Raw genomic sequence first — 17,243 nt, 5'->3', positions numbered from 1 at the left:
TGATTCTAGACAAAACTGCTGGCATATCAAATAACTCCTCTTATACACATGAGATTTTGTTTTATTTTGTCAACAAACATGGCTTCCATCTGAATATGAAGAATATATTTTACGAGCCTGTGAACAAGTTAAACATTTGAGAAAACACCAGAGATTACTGACTTTGGCTAAAACAATTGTTATGAGTATTTCACTACATACTGTGATCAGTATTATTAGTCCTGACAATTGGGGATACATAATTAGTTTTGCTGCATATCCTGCACAAAATGAAATGAAATTGCATTAGAACAAATGAAATTTATACTTGCATTTGCCCCTTTTTGCGATGAAAATATGCACATATATATAATGCACATATTCCTATTACTTATTTTGAGTGTTTTTCGACTCATGTGTTCTTTATTTTATGAAGTAATCAGTCATGATTTAAAGGTATAGGGAAAGTAAACTACTCTTGCTCAGAATATTAGTAAAATTAGTTTAGGTTAGGTTATTTCCCTCTATATCATTGCATGTGATTTGATTACAGTATAAGTGGATTATATGTGCAGCCTTTACCAAACAAAGTCAGTGGAACAATTGACTGTTATACGCTGTGGTTTTGTGTTCTGAAGATTGATGATTTCTGTAAGACAATGTTAAGTTGAGAATATTGCATTATGACTAATTGAGTAGCTCCACAGGGGTGCATTTGTGCCAGAGTGGCAGAATAGCCAAAGGCAACACAGCGCACACTCTTCTCTCTCTCTCTTACCATTCTCAGCTCTGTCTTTTCCCCCTATATTACCTCATCACTCTTCTTTTTCCCTCATATTGTTCCTGTTTTTATGCCTATTTTCCTCCCTGTTTCCTACTTTTTTCATGAAGTTGTTGCATCATTTCTTTCTTTCTTTAATCCATCTCTTCTCCTGTGTCTCCCTTCTCACTTGCTTTCCCTCTGAGTCCTGTACATCTGGCTCCCTCTCTCCCCCTCCATCCCTCTCTGGGGAGACAAAGACACCCCCTCCTCCTTCCTCCTCTTCTCTCTTTCGTCTCCCTCCCCCTTTCACGGTCATAGGCTGCCTACTGCCCCACACTCTCTCCCTCCTTCCCACTTCCCTGCCCTACTCTACTCCTACTCATGCTGCTGTGTATCTGTCAGTGTACTCGCAGTAGTTGTTGTAGTAGTAGTAGAGGGAGGAGGAGGAGGTGCTGGGTTGTAAGCTTAAGCCGACATTAGCCATCATTACTGAGTTAGCCGCACATCTTAACACTAGCCCAAAGACCACAGAAGCCTGGGATTTTGGCTTTTCACAATTTCTCATCTCTTCTCTTTTCCTCTGGACTTTAAATGGAAGGACTATACCATGGTAAGAATTTAAACATGGTGATTGCATGTGTGCTTATGCATGTGTAAAATAATGTTCAGTATGTTTGTGTTTGAAAATGTATGAGTGGGCATTAGTTTTGACTCTGTAGCCTCTAAACGTAAAGTCATTGTTTGTGTGTGGGCAATACATTTGTATGAACCTGAAAAAACTTTATGTGTCAGAAACGTTCTTACCATCATTTGAAAAGTATTAATTAAAAAGTGCAGTTTTATGGTATTTATGAGGATGATGATAAGAGTAGTTGGAGGAAGAGGTGTAATGTAGTTCTGCAGCAGTTATAATGGTGATTATGTCAATGTGGATGATGAGGAGGAGGAAGAGTTTGGTTGACTGCATGTAGGAGGCTTCAACTTGAAGTGTGCAGTGCAGTTAGCGCTGCAGATGTGTTTTTGTGTGTTCATGCACATGTGTGTGGGAGGGAAGCAGTATGTGTGAGATGATATGTGTGCAGCTTTATGTAGAGGGATGTCCTTGTGGATCAGTGCGTAGGTGTTGGCGTGTATTTAAGTGTGTTGTTCCGAGTACATCTGTGTGTTTGTATGTTGTAAATGTAGGCAGAAAGTAACAATCCCCCTGGGCCATTTTGTTTCTAGGTTAAATCATCTATACTGCAATATGTTGCTCTTTGTTCATAATTGATAGAAATTCATTAAACTAGAAGCAAAGTTACACACACACACACACACACACACACACACACACACACACACACACACACACACACACACACACACGGTGCTGCACCTTTACCTGCTGATACATTAAAGCATTTAAGCGGACACTTTTTCAGATGTGATGATGGATCGAGTAGAAGGCTATAAAGAGGTAAAAGAGACAAAAGTGCTCTTATAAAAAGTAAGCTTCAGTTAAGTGTGTGTTATTAATATATCCCAAAATAAAAAAATATAGGGCTTACAAGCTTTATAAGATATACACAACATTCCCTATAAGACCCTTGGTTTGATAAAACATAATAGTAAATACTCCACAGAAAAATCTAAAATAAAAGAAATGCACTTGACCATATGACGAATTAGATTATTATGTATTTGAATCATTTGAGCATAGTTAATTATACATATTAGTAATGGTACTACTCTAATTTAACAGAGTATAGAGCTTAACCCAGTAAGATAACCTTTTATTGTCCTTTTATTTTTTAGCCTTGTAAACCAGTTCCCTAGTGTTTGCTCTCATACAGAATAAATTAATTAAATTTGAATTTAATATCTAATGTTGTGTTTGATTTTATCATTCAAAAAACATGTTTTCAGTGCACGTCGTCTACATGCTGAAACTCACAACATGGGCTGAATTTAATTGGTCATGAATGTCAGATGCATTTTGATTAATTTAAAAACAGAAACTGGTATTATTTAAAAAAAATAAATAGATGTAGAGTGTGTGCTATCTCATTGGTTTATCCATCCTAAATCTGTTAAAATGAATTATACACAGTGTATCTGGTCTGAATGTGATACATTAACATGCCTGCCGCTCCAGTAAGCCAGTTAGCTTTATCACTGCACCTGCACTATACACACTTGAGTGAATGTGTGTGTCACTGTGCTTGCGCTTTTGCAGATAAATGTGTATGAGCAGTCATGCGTTGACGTGACCTTATTATGTTGCATGCATTTACGATTTATCTGGAGTGAGCATCATCTGTGTGTGTGTGTGTGTGTGTGTGTGTGTGTGTGTATGTGTGTCTGTGTGTCTGTGTGTGTGTGCGCGTGCAATGTATTTTATCTGGTGTCTGTGTGACAGGTTTAGAATAAAAAAATTGCTCGATGTTTATCTGAATGTGAATAATGAGAAATTTCACATGTGCTTCGGTTTGAACTCATTGCCTATACAACTCACAACGGCAGTGTTTTTTTTTGTTTTTAACTCTAAATTGAGTCATAAAAACACTGAATTCTCCTCCATAATATACAATTATTAAGCACGATACACTTCTCTTTCAAAGTCAAAACTGTGCTCAAAACCGGTCCTTATTTTTAAGGACAAAATGAGTGTGTGTGTGTGTGTGTGTGTGTTTGTGTGTGTGTGTGTGTGTGATTCTATGCATTTGTATATTAGTGTGACTGGCAGGTGTGATTGGTGCCTGAGGGGTTATGTTGTTACGTCGTAAGTCTGCACGCTCCAGTAACGCCCCCATTGTCCAGAGACACAAGCACACACACACACACACACGCACACACGCACACATGCACACACGCACACACGCACACACGCACACACGCACACACACACACACACACACACACACACACACACACACACACAGGCGTGTGCCAGCTCAGCTTTAACCATTAGACACAGAGCAATGAGGCTGAACAGCTGACTGCTCTCATCAGGTTAATTCATTTGATTCTTGCAGAAGTGTTTCCTTTTTTTATGGGAAAAAGAACATCTGGCTCTATTTGCCCTCAGCCAGCTTGATCTTTCACTGTTGCGCTGAGTTTTGTTAGATCTCTTTTAACTTTTACTTCCATCTACCAAACATGGCAGCTTTTTTTCATCAGCTGCTTCATTATATTTACTTTTGCATGTAAATCCAGAGCAGCACAAATTCAACATGGTGTAATGTCTGGACATGCAAAAAACAGGAATTTTGGACACAAATACACAGATGTAATTGAAGCTTTCACTAAAATAAATCAAAAACATGTGGTTGTTAAAACACAACATTTGCTTCTGATGACAATCATTTCATTTTGATGATGGAAATTTATTCTTCACGGGCGCAACCTTTTCTTCTGTTTTTAAATATTAATGTCAAATGCATAACAAAAAAATATCTTTGCTTTTTAATCTCTTATTTTAAAAGGGGTTTGTCTTTAATTTGTGACTACAGGGAAGGGAAATGTTACACTCTGACCTCCCTTCAAACTGAAATTTATTTAACTACTGATCTAAGACCAGTAGTTAAGACATCATTGCATAGCAGACTCACTCTCGATTGTTCTGTCTAATTACCGTTACCCCAAAACCTGTGATTTACGTGCAATTATACAAAGCTTCCAGACATGGGGACTTTCAACAGTCTGTTGGAAGATAGACTGTGTGTAAAGGTGTGCGTGATGGTAATCGACAGTTTGTTTTTTGTTGCTGAGTATGCACATACTTGACGTCACTTAACTGCCAGCAAGTATTAAACAGATGACATTAATCTGAATTTGTTTAGCAATTCTTTCTCTTTCTTTTCCAGCTAACAGAGCCATAATTTCTCAGGGCAACTGTTTATGTTTTGGCATAAGACTGACTTTTTGTGTTGCCTGAACTCTTCTATATATTTTGCTTCTACTCCTCCAGAATAGCTGGTTTACAGTAGGTCACAAAAGCCACAGCAAGAAAACAGTTTGAGTTACAGAAAAGGCATTCTTCATCCCTGCTGTCTATCCCTAATTTGTGGGATAGAGAGCAGTATCTGCACAGATCGAAGAAATGAGTCTTTGCTCCTCTCCGGTGTATCTTGTTCCTGAGGACAGCTTGAGGAGCAGGTGTTTTGGGCTGCCTGCCAGTCTACAGGCCAAGTGTGAGCACTTGTGTGTGTGTTTGTGTGAGAGAGATAAAGACCCATGGCCCTCTTTGATGTATGTGCAGTGAAGGCTGTTAACCAGACGGGTATGTAATTAGCACCATGCTAGCACTCCTGCGTGATATTCTTAGGAAAGAAGACACAGTGTTGTTGCTAATGATTCAAATAAACTTTACCACATGAATAACAAGAAAGTTGCAGATATAGCGCCCAGGATGGACGATGCACGTCTTTCAAAAGTGTTACAACTAACTAATTGTTTATATAGAAGGCAATCATTCAAAAACTCTACAGGTGCAGCCAGTCTAATATTGTTTTTCAGACAATGTCTTATGGTTTTTAGTCAAGGCTGTATGCCAGTTTGGCTGCAGAAGTCGGTTTGAGCATTCATGGAGCAGATGGTGTGTGGAGGGTTCAGATCTATCTACTGTAGATGTCATCATAGACACTTTGAGACTTAAGCAGCTCCAGATCTGCTTATCATGTTTCATTTTATCCATTTAGGATATGGTTTAGTGTAATTTTTCATAGCTAATGGGAGTATTAACACCCAGATGCCTGAATGTTTTGTGGTGCAACTGACCAGCTGTACTTGCATTCTGACTTCACTGCAGACCCAGTCAAAGTAAACTGACACAGTTTACACACACACACACACACACACACACACACACACACACACACACACACACACACACACACACACACACACACACACACACACACACACACACACACACACACACACACACTATGTGTTGGATCCTGGTTTCCTATTACAAGGGGTTTGTCAATAATACCATGCGTCACCTTTTTGGTATTTCCTTTTGGTGTGTATTTCCTTACCATTACATCATTTTTGCTGTCATCCCTGTTGTCATTCACCATGTGTGAGTGCATGTGTGTGTGTGTGGGCTTGCCTAATATTTGTGTGTATATCAGGGTGTCTAAAGCCCCCTGCACACATCCCTATCACTGCTCTAACTATGATAAGCGGTGATAGGTCTGGGTGTCAAGTTTTCAAAAAGCTTCTCCTGGGCTTCCTGTGGGAGTTTGGGAGCTGCAGGGTCGATGTAGTGTAGTGTACCTAGCCACTCAGTATTCAGAGTAGGACGGTAACTACTTTGTATTCCCATATAGTACACATAGTAATTCATTCATAAAATACAGTGCAACATAATTATGCTTAATGGTTTGTGTAAGTGTATGGATGCAGAGTCACTTCAGAAGTGTTGTCTGGTAATTTTGCCATCAGTCAACTGTGTCTGTAGAGATCCTACTGATCATATACTGAATCCTGCCAGATCTTCATTTTCCTCCTGAATAATTAAGTGAGTAAGAGTGACTATCCTACTCCCTCTAAGGCTGAAGATACACGTCAGTGTCTCTTGGGGATCTCTGCAGATACGTTTTTTTATGGGTGTTACTGTAGGTTGCAGAGAAGCGGAGTCACTCACCTCCCAAAATTAAGAGAAAACAGCAGCAACCAATTATTTTTCTATGTAAAGATATAATAGAGTAATTGTGTCCTGAACAGAGGATGAAGTCACTCTCCCTCTGTGTGGATGCGTGTGTGTGTGTGTGTTGTAATCTCAGCTTCTCTGTTTAGGCCGCACATGCACGTTGGTGCATTTGGCTGTGACAAAACGTCATTTCACGTATATGGGTTAGAGCAATGTGAAGCAACTCCAGCCTACTTTTTTTCAGTATAATACAAGTAGAGAACTTTTAAGCAAACTGAAACGGAAAGAACACACAAACATACCAAAAATTTGCAGCCATTCAACAACCATGTGAGCATCCCTGAAAAGGCCCATGCACATTCGCTGAGAAGCCAGAGAATCAAGTTCCAGCGTTAAAACCGAAATCATCTAAACTCTGTATCTACATGTAATTGTATAGTTTATCCATCAAGAAGGTAGACTGATCAGACACCCAGTCACTATCCTCATTGCACAGCTGCTGAGCCTGAATCCATGAACATTCCCAGGTTAACTAGTTAGTTTAACCAATTTAGCTTCAGCATATGTGTAGGTAAGTTGAGGTAAATCATGTAACAATGGGATATTGATTAAAAAAAATGATTAGCAGTCAACTATTCCTTACTTAGTATGCTGGTAAACTGAATATCTTTGAGTTGTGGAGAAACAGAACAAGACATTTGAGGATGTCACCTTGGGCTTTTGAAACGCTGATGGACATTTTTCACCATTTCATGACATTTTATAGACAATGAATAAATTAATCAATAATATAGGTAATTGTAAGTTGCAGCCCTTGCAGAACACTTGCCGTGAGACTTCACTCACTTGTCAGACCGGCTGTTTTGATTCAGTGGCTTTTAATGAAACAAACCAGCTTACTCTGTTATTTCTGTTTGTCTTGCAGATATTTCCAGGATTGCCTACTACACAGGTGAGTTGCTGAACCTTGTGTTATGTAAACACCTGCTACTGATGATCATCCAGCTGCTCCATTCACTCACTCAGAGACTGTAGCAGCTCAAGTGTGGTCAGGTCAGCACAAAGGATTCCTAATAGGGAAAAGATAAGGAATATTAGTGTGAAACTCAATTGAATGACCTTGGGAATAAATAGATGATAACCCAATCTTAACACATCAACCATTTACTAACTTTCTGGAGTGACTTCTGTCTTTACCAGCAAATTAAAGTTGACTCAGATGACATGGAGTTGAAAGATGAAGATCGTCAGATGCAGTTGTAAATTGACCTTGAGTCATGGTTGTTTTGGCCAACATGAGGAACAGTTTCATTTTAGTACTATTTATTTACTGGAAGGGATTACAGTGCAACTTTAAGACCAAGTGCCATGATGATTGCCCACTATAGGAAAGAATTATGCTCTTCATGTGAACACAATAAGGATGGTTTGCTTTTCCAATAGTCTAAAAGTCTTGACATTATCTGGGCTAAGGCCTTCTGTAGTCCAATTACATTTACTGTATTCAGAATAGTGGCAACATCTGTCAAGATTGAAAGGAATGAAAAAAAAACTATAAAATGCATGTGTGATGATGATAATAGGTGTGTTGTTTTATTGTTTGTGCGAAGATACACTAATTACACATATTTAAGTAAGTAATATTTGTAGTTGTGTAATATGATTATACCATTGAGAAAAAGACCTAGTGGGACTATCTATCTGTGTGCTGGGTTTATAAGAGCAGACATGGGTGAAAGAGAGTGTGAACATCGCTCTAGTTGGAGTGTGTGACTAATTGTAATCTTCACACACTGTAGATACCAGAAACAAAATATGCTCTTTGAAGATAGTTGAAAGCCCAAGTTTAACGCCACACAACCTGAGGATATACTTTTTTCTTTTTTGTATTACTGAAATACAATGAGCAGGGAAGCATGTGTACTGACGCTTCCTGCTACTATTATAATCCATCACCTTAGCTGTGCTTGTTTCTACTATTCTGCTGTATTAACTGCCATGACATATAAGTCATATCCACATTACTATAATACAAACGTGTCACTGCAAACTGTTTATTAAATCAAATAAAATGACACAAGTACTACAACATATGGCACACTATTAATAAACAGTAAACAATGTACATACACAGGAAGAAAGCAAGACTTTTATTTGGCACAGTAGTTCATTTCAAAAGTGTGTGTTTTAAGAACAATGGAACTGAATTACAACCTCATTACAGTATTACAAATCAATAGGGGGGCTGTAAAGTCGAGATTGTCAGTAATTAAAGGGGCTGTGGCTCTAAATGACCTTTGACATGCAGGTCTGAAAACCCCCACATAGGTTGTATTGTTACATTTAGTCCTGACAGGGTTAGCAGCAAAAGACTAATAGAGTAGTAGAGTGTAAAACACTTTTGTAATTCAAATAGCCATTTGAATTTTAACGTGAGGGCATGGATGTGACACATTGATTACTCAATAATATCAAAGTATCTTTTACAGATCCGAGGTTTACATTAATCTTTAAATTTTTATATGAATTTAGTAAACAGTGGGTGTTTCTCCCCACTCCTAAAACAATTAATTATGTGTAGAGAGAGAGACCAAGGGAGATAGAGAGAGAGACAGTCCCAAAAGAGCGCTTCCCATTCATGGCAACATCCGGCCCTCTGACAAAAGGCTTTCAATAATACACACACACACACACACACACACACACACACACACACACACACACACACACACACACACACACACACACACACACACACACACACACACACACACACACACACACACACACACACACACACACACACACACACGCCCCCTACTAAAACCCCTTGCTCCCACCAGATCTTCATAACAATGGCCAATGCCTGAGATGGAGCACAAATTGTAGGACACACACACACACACACACACACACACACACACACACACACACACACACACACACACACACACACACACACACACACACACACACACACACACACACACACACACACACACACACACACACACACACACACACACAGGGTACCATTAAGATTTCAAGTGTCTGTGACTTTGCAGTGTATTTGTGTGTTCAGTAACTGGTTAAGGTCTGTTCAGTTCTTCAGTCGATGTGTCGGGCCATATAAATGTCCATTTGATGAATGGAGGCTGGCATCTGGTCAGCAGTAACACTCACGGCAATAGTTGCCACTCGCTTGCAGGATATTGTAGGCATGTTGCCTTGGAGATATGCCTTCAGGACAGCACCTTGTTCACTCTGAGAGCTAGAGAGAGTACGACCCTTAAAGTACAGGCTGAATGACTGAATGTGCAGTATGAAGTGTGATTGATCGAGGCTGTGTGGTTTGGAAGTAGATTGCTTTGCATGTTGCTAAACAGCTGCTAGTTTAAATGCTGGGCACAGCCAGGGCAACGGCTGTGTTGGCAAAAATGCCCCCTTTTTCTATTCTTTTTAGTTTTTAGTTTTTAACTTTTTATTTATTTATTTTCCATCCACAATATTTATTTGAAAAGAAGGATGTGGGATCTGTGTTAGCCATTTTGGACAGCCAGAAAGAGTAGAGTTCAGGGAATAGTTTGCTTTAGAGTTAAATATGCCTGTTATGAAATAGTGGACAGTATGAAGATATTCAACTTTAAATGGGCTTCAGGAGGAGTGGGAGAGGGTGGTGGTTTTGATGACTGTCCTCCTTAAATACTGTAGATGTATGTGGTAGTAACTTCGATTTAATAAAGGTATTTTCTCTTCTTTTGTCTTTTCTTCCTTTTGCGTTGCATTTGCGATGATAGCAATATTGGTACAACATAAGGACTTTTCTGAGGTCAGCTTCATAAACAGAAGTGGGAGGTTTTTTTTCATTGAACACAAGAGGCTAGCAGGATTAGCATATTAATAGTTTCTAGCTCCTCCTGCTTCTGCAGCAGCCCTCTCTGTTTCTCGAACTCTCTCATTCCCCACTCAACTTTCTTTCAGTTGTGCTGCTCTGTCCCTTTTCCTCTCATTCATCCTGAAACAATCGCTACATTTCTCTCTCTCTCTCTCTCTGTCTCTCTCTCTGTCTCTCTCTCTCTCTCTCTCTCTCTGTGTCCCTCTCTCTTTGTCCCGCTTTGCTCACTCTTTTCTCTCACTTTCTTTTTCCAAAAGAAGAAGGTAACTTTCTGCCTGATTATCACTGAGCAAAGGGTTTTTCTCTCTCCTTATCCGTGACCACTAACTAACTGGATGTCCATTCGATTAACACTGTACAAGTTGGATTCGGCTGTGAACTTTTGCTGCAGGGGCAGTCTTTTCACAATCACAGGGACACCACTGAGGGAAATAAACCAAATCCTCTCCTGAGCGACGGTCGCTAGACTCTTCCACGGCAACTGCGTAACTATGGAGTGCAGGCATGGGGCAGAAATTGGGCAAAAAACATACAGTGTGTTGTCATCAAAGAGGGGCCGCTGAGGAGTAGAAGTGGACTGAAAAAGAAGAGCAGGGAAGTGTGTGGATGAAACTAACTTTACACCTCTGGGGATCTTTCTTGACTTGTGCAACAAACTTTGGATAACAGGAAAGGATTAAGAAGACAAACAGAAGACGTTCTTTTACATTTTCCCTGTTGATGTGCTCTTGTGTAGCATCTTCACACTCCATACAAAATCAACGGACCAGAAAATTGGCCTTTTTGTGGATTATCACTCTGGAATTAACTGTTGGCTAACGAAGCTGTTGACAGAAGTTGAAGACAAAGATTTCTGCCTTGGAGACAGAGTGTGTGTGTGTGTCTTAGTGTTTGGGTTATATGAGCGTGTTCTGCAGTTGTCCTTGCAGGACCTTTGTGTGTGTGTGTGTGCACGTTTATTTATGTAGCTTCTGAAGTTCCGTGTGTGTTATGCGTGGCTGTGAGACCACTAGCTGTCTATCTGTCCTCCGTGCAGACAGACACAGAGAGGGACAGACATGTGTTTCCATGGTGATGCACGGCTGTAGCCCCTTTCCCATGTGTTGGGACAGAGGTATGAATGAATACTTCTTGAGACACACACACACACACACACACACACACACACACACACACACACACACACACACACACACACACACACACACACACACACACACACAAAAGAAGCATGAAGAACCTTCACAGTGTGACATCTGACTCCATGGGAATTGACTTGGTGTACAGCCAAAGCTACCGTTGCTCTACATCGAGAGAGAGAGAGAGAGAGAGAGAGAGAGAGAGAGAGAGAGAGAGAGAGAGAGAGAGAGAGAGAGAGAAAGAGAGGTTAATGTGCAGAAAGCCATTAGAGTGATTATATAATATAAAAATCTTAACCATTTGATATAGGCAGAGTAACATTTGAAGTACATATTTGTCTTACTGTTATACCGTATATCTCTCTGCAACTTTACAGTCTTTCCTTTGAGTTGTGTGTTTGTGTGTATCCACACTCTCTTTCGCGCAGGTGTAATTACAAGCAAGAACATATCAATTTTCCTTTAATGGAGGAGAGAGGAGGATAAGCACAGGGCGAGAGAGCAGCAGAAAAAGACAGAGCGACACAGATCTCACTTTATTTTTCTACACAGTATCATGATAACAACACACAACAACACACACACACACAAACACACGTATACACACACAGACACACACACACACACACACACAAACACACACAAAACCACACATCTTGCACACTCATACACACAGGAGGTAGTTCTTGTCGGACATTCCCAGATGAAGTTACCATGAAATTCCAGGAAGTGTGTCAATGTCAGGACTTCTTATTCAGGAAAAGCGTCAGCCTGAGGTGCATTGTCGTCTTTGTGTCATCGTCACAGGTGCTTTCATGATTGAGCCTTGACCCTGACTGTACCTCTCTCTCGTTATTTCTCTCTCTGGTATTTCATTGTTCAGTGTTTTTCATCTTTCCAAAGAATGTCATGTCCAGTAAGCAAGTAAGACGAGCAGGTTTTGAACTGTTGGTTATTGCTGGCACAAAACAAACAATGCGAAGATTTAACCTTGGGCATTAGGATATAAAAGTCAGCCGTTTCATCTGTAATGCAGACATTTGTTACAGCCCTAATTCAATCATCTTGTCCTCTGAGAAATTCTGATGAGCATTTTTTGCACTTTTAATGAATTGATAATGAAAATAATTGTTAGTATGTTCCTTACATCTCCTATGTATGTGTATGTGAGGCAGAAGTGAATGTTTGTTTACAGGCTAAACTCTCAAGAAGGATTAAGTTAAAAAAAATCTTGTTTTCTCTCTTCTGATTCGAACACTTTGTTCTTCCTCCCTTCATTGAATCGTCTTATTTTCTCTCTTTTCCTGCCCAGAATATGACAGACACTTAGCAGCAGCAGTGTCAGCAGGGAAAACCATGGCGACGGCCTACCTGGACCCCAACCTGAACCATGCCCTCCTGGGAGGCGCCAAGTCACGACTGAGTGCGGGGGGGTCGGACCGAACAATGGTCGGCTCGGTGGACAGGGTTCTGAAAGTCTTCCATCACTTTGAGACCAACACTGAAAACAACTGCTGGTCCTCTAATATTAGATACGGAGATGCGACCGATGTCAGGGTGAGAAGAGACACACAACCTTTATGTCCCACCATGTACTTAATGTCTATCTATTGTAATAATACAGGGGACAACTTAAATTGAACTACAATCCAAAACCTCTTAAACAGGATGAGGCTGGTGTTATACTTTGTTGTCAACAAATCCCATGAAAAGACCAAAGCCAACAACACATGTGTTTGCCCCCAGAGCTTTCCAAGTTTCCTACTCTGTCTGTGGCACTCATCCTCAAGCCTTATTGTTCCTCTTGAAAGCGTAAATCTTAAAAAATGGGTCACAAATGTAGAGCTTCAATTTTTAAACAGGACTTAGAGTCTACAGCCATTTCTAGAGGCTCTATGGGGCTGTACTTAAGCCTAGTGCTTGTTAGTGTTAAATGCCAACTTCAGCATGCTAATTTGATGAATTTAGCAGGTATAATACCTGTATATTGCTCATCATGTTCACCATCTTGGTTTAGCATGTTAGCATGCTGGGCATATTTTCTTATTGGCAGTAAACACAAAGTTGGCTGAAGCTGATGAGAATATCATTAGTTTTGCAGGTATTTTGTCGCAAACCAAAGTATTGGACAAATTCAATTTAAGTATGGCACTAGATGAAACATCTGTGGAAATACATCTAGCGGTGGTTTAAACAGTTTCTCTAAATCACAAATGTCAACCTTGTCATTGGTTGACAAAGTACTTGTAATGTCTTTACAAACTTTCATGGCAATCAACCCAGTAGTTGTATTCTAACAGTCAAGCCTCTAGCATTGCTAAGGAATTTCCTAAAACAGCTGGGCACAGATATTTATGATAAGATCTCTCTAAAACGGAACATTATAACGTTCACAGTGGTAATATTTGATGCCCTTTTATAAAGCAGTTGACCCCCAGCAGTAGTTTATAATGTGGATTTTTGCTGCTTGTCCTCAACTCAATTCAAGGTCCTAGCTGTCCACTCTGAAAAAAAGACTCTCAGCACAATGAGAATATTTTACTAGCAAATACATATGACCCCAGGGCATGCTCTGTCTGTGTGTATATGTGTTTGTTTACTTAGCAGTATGCTTTTAGATCCACTCCCATGACGCAGAAATTACTTTGCACTGCTCAAACTTTAGTGATCGTACAGGATAAGTCACCGACAATCTCCTCTTCTAGCTTCCTCCTTCAGTATCTAGGTCAGACCCCCCTAGCGTTAGCAACACACATGGTTCTGTGAGCATTATCATGCATGTGCGTATGATGTCTGTCAACTTGTTTGGGTGGGGACGTCATGTTAAATCACTTTAAGACACCTACACACACACATAGACTCATACACTCATTGACCTGGTGCAAAATGCCAGACACACTGAGGTATGGCAGACTGGCTTCTTTATAGACTGGCCAACTGTTTTTGTCCACAGGGCATTTCTGTTTTATTTAGCACTCACCACTGATATACATGTGTTGAGCCACCGCATTAAGACAGTACCACTATTCAGTCCAATTTAGCCTTACACACCAGTGCTAAGAGTAATATCTGCAGAATTTATACTTCATCCTTAAATATTATCAGTGTCAAGTCTCACATCAGTGAGCGTAACAGCGCAGGGGAAGTGGGTTTAAAAGTATATCGCAATTAAATGGTTCACTCTGTTTCAGGGAATCATCCAGAAGATTCTGGACATCCACAAAGTGCGCTGGACGTCTTGTTTCGGCCTGCGTCTCAGCAACAGCCAATCCAGAGACCAGGTGCACTGGCTTCACCCCGATATGGGCGTGTCCCATGTCAGAGAGAAATATGACCAGGCACGACCAAACGAGGAGTGGAGGTGCGAGAGTGTGTGTGTCATTAATTTAACGATGCAATGGATAAGGTGTCATTATAAAGTAGATAACTGGAGTTATATCAAACTCAGTAGGCTTGTTCAGTGTCACTGCGTCAGGCTGCAGTTAAAGCACGTGTCTGACAGAGAGCAGTTGTTTTTTCCGTGATTTGCAGTCAGAGTGGTTGTAAAGTGGCTGTCAAACCAGATTTTCCCCTATGAAATTTACTTGCACAAAATAGTGAGCATTATCTTTGGGCGTTAGTGTGGCTAGCAGGCTAACAACAGCAGTCTACAAAGTCATAAATTTCACCACTTCCTATTAGTCGAGCAGTGTCCCCCCTTTTTCCGCTGCTTGTAATATTTAGCCATGTAGTTATGTGAATGAAGATATAAACAATGAACATTTTCTGAAAAGAGAGGTCAGTCCCACCCTTTCCCTCCCGCTTGCTGGGCATTTTGAGGTTCCACTCCTAGACATTAATTCTGACTTATTTGGCCACGTAAACTTAGTCAAAGTCACTGTCTCCTCAAACAGCTAGCTTCAACAGCCTGCCCTATTGTACACCAGCAGAAGTGTACAGAAGTATTGCAAGCAACGTCATGAAAAATAGTCTGACCCGTCTGTTGTATGGTGATGGGAGGTCTTGTGTGTGTGTGTTTGTGTGTGCGTGTGTTGCGGTTTGGTTGAGTTGGTTTAGCAGTTTGGATGTTAATGCACTGGTATATATTACTTTTACTGTGGTGGTCTTGGTGCTAATACCATTGTGAGTTGGAGACCTTTTGAACTGTGGATATAAAAAGAAAGGGAACCAGATGTCTGCTTTGTCTGACTAAGTCAACAACTCTGTCTGTCTCTCCTCCACTGGTCTTGCAATAGTTTCTCTTATTTGCATTCTTGCATATCATTTTTATCCCTCACCTCCTAGCTCTGTCTGTCGCATTATCCCCCTCTCTCCTTCCTCTCAGTTCTGTTCCGTTCTTAAACCTATTTCGATATGTTAACTACAAAGAAAACAATACCATACCACTGTATCCCAACATTTCTTTCCAGTAGAAGTTGTACAACATGACGACCATTACTTTTCTCTGCTAATTAAGCTTGAAAAAAATGGGCCACTCTCTCTTTCTTCCTGTCCGTTGTAGGTATGAGTTACGGATCCGGTATCTTCCAAAGGGCTTTGTGCAGCAGTTTACAGAAGACAAACCTACACTCAACTACTTCTACCACCAGGTACACACACCAACAGACGTACACACACAGACCCAGACACACAAACATATTTCATATTTTGCCAGCAGCTAGCCTGCACTGAGACATATGGCAGCGCTTGAAGGACTGTGTGTGTTTGCCTTCAGATAATCTAGGTCAGCTGTGTGTGTGTGTGTGTGTGTGTGTGTGTGTGTGTGTGTGTGTGTGTGTGTGTGTGTGTGTGTGTGTGTGTGTGTGTGTGTGTGTGTGTGTGTGTGTGTGTGTGTGTGTGTGTGTGTGTGTGTGTGTGTGTTGTTTAATAAACATATCTTTGTGATGTGTATTTGTGTCCCCAAGGTGAAGAATGACTACATGACAGAGATCGGGGAACAGGTGGAACAAGATGTAGCTCTCAAACTTGGCTGTCTAGAAATCAGGTGGGATGCCCTCACACTACTGAACGGTTGCTCTCTTTCAGGACTGTGTGCATGAATAACTCAAAGCTACATTACACTACAAACTAATATATAATTATGTGTGATGGCTGTTTTATTTTTAAATCTTCAATTTGTAAATGTGTCACTTAAATAATCACAAACTAACCCTGACAGTTGAAATTGTCGTTCTTACAAAATTAGATTTTTTTTGTTTAGACCCTTTTGTGTGCCTCTCATCTTCTCCTATTTTTGCCAACATATAATAATACTAAGAACAATACATTTTAAACATATTTATAGGGTGCTTTTCAGGATACTCAATACTTTACATTATTTAGAATGATCATAAAAACAACACACTAAAAATATCCAGTGATTTAGTGTCATTATTTAAAGGAACATTTACTTCTTAGAATATAAAAACCTCCAGTTGTAAAGTTTATTCCACAAATGTTGCTGATGTTTTTACCTCTTCAGTCTTTTTGGAAGTAGGTGAATTTGTCTCTGTCTTTCTAAAATTTAAAACCCCAATAGTTTTTTAGGTACATATTTAACAAGTAGTCCCTTTTTAATGTGTGTGTGGGTTGTGCTGGTTTCAATTCCAGGAGGTTCTTCAAAGAGATGAGAGGAAACGCCCTGGACAAGAAATCCAACTATGAACTATTGGAGTAAGTATTTCCTTCATGAGCAAAGTGCTGCTGCAGCAGCTCAATACCTTGCTGGTACATTGCATCCTTTCTCTACCTGGAAATATGTTTGTAACCAAGCAGTTATAAAAGAAAAACATCACAGTGTCTCAGTTTTTTGTACAGGGTTCCTATGCAGTTCCTAGAAATCTGCAGTAG

General features: G+C 40.1%; 1 protein-coding gene across 1 annotated transcript in view; it reads left to right on the top strand.

Annotated features, from left to right (window-relative positions):
- The window catches only part of ptk2aa (protein tyrosine kinase 2aa), a 63,020-nt gene that overhangs the window by 9,773 nt on the left and 36,004 nt on the right, over positions 1-17,243 (top strand). The window contains exons 2-7 of the mRNA XM_083925801.1: positions 7,306-7,332; positions 12,727-12,971; positions 14,606-14,775; positions 15,916-16,003; positions 16,319-16,398; positions 17,004-17,066. Of these exons, the coding sequence (XP_083781927.1) occupies positions 12,771-12,971; positions 14,606-14,775; positions 15,916-16,003; positions 16,319-16,398; positions 17,004-17,066 (602 nt within the window). The 5' untranslated portion in view covers positions 7,306-7,332; positions 12,727-12,770. The remainder of the gene's footprint in view (positions 1-7,305; positions 7,333-12,726; positions 12,972-14,605; positions 14,776-15,915; positions 16,004-16,318; positions 16,399-17,003; positions 17,067-17,243) is intronic.

This window comes from Echiichthys vipera, assembly GCF_963691815.1.
Source record: "Echiichthys vipera genome assembly, chromosome: 13".
Classification (NCBI taxonomy): domain Eukaryota; kingdom Metazoa; phylum Chordata; class Actinopteri; order Perciformes; family Trachinidae; genus Echiichthys; species Echiichthys vipera.
Note: the sequence above shows the minus strand (reverse complement) of the source record. Positions and strands in the feature narration are given on the sequence as shown.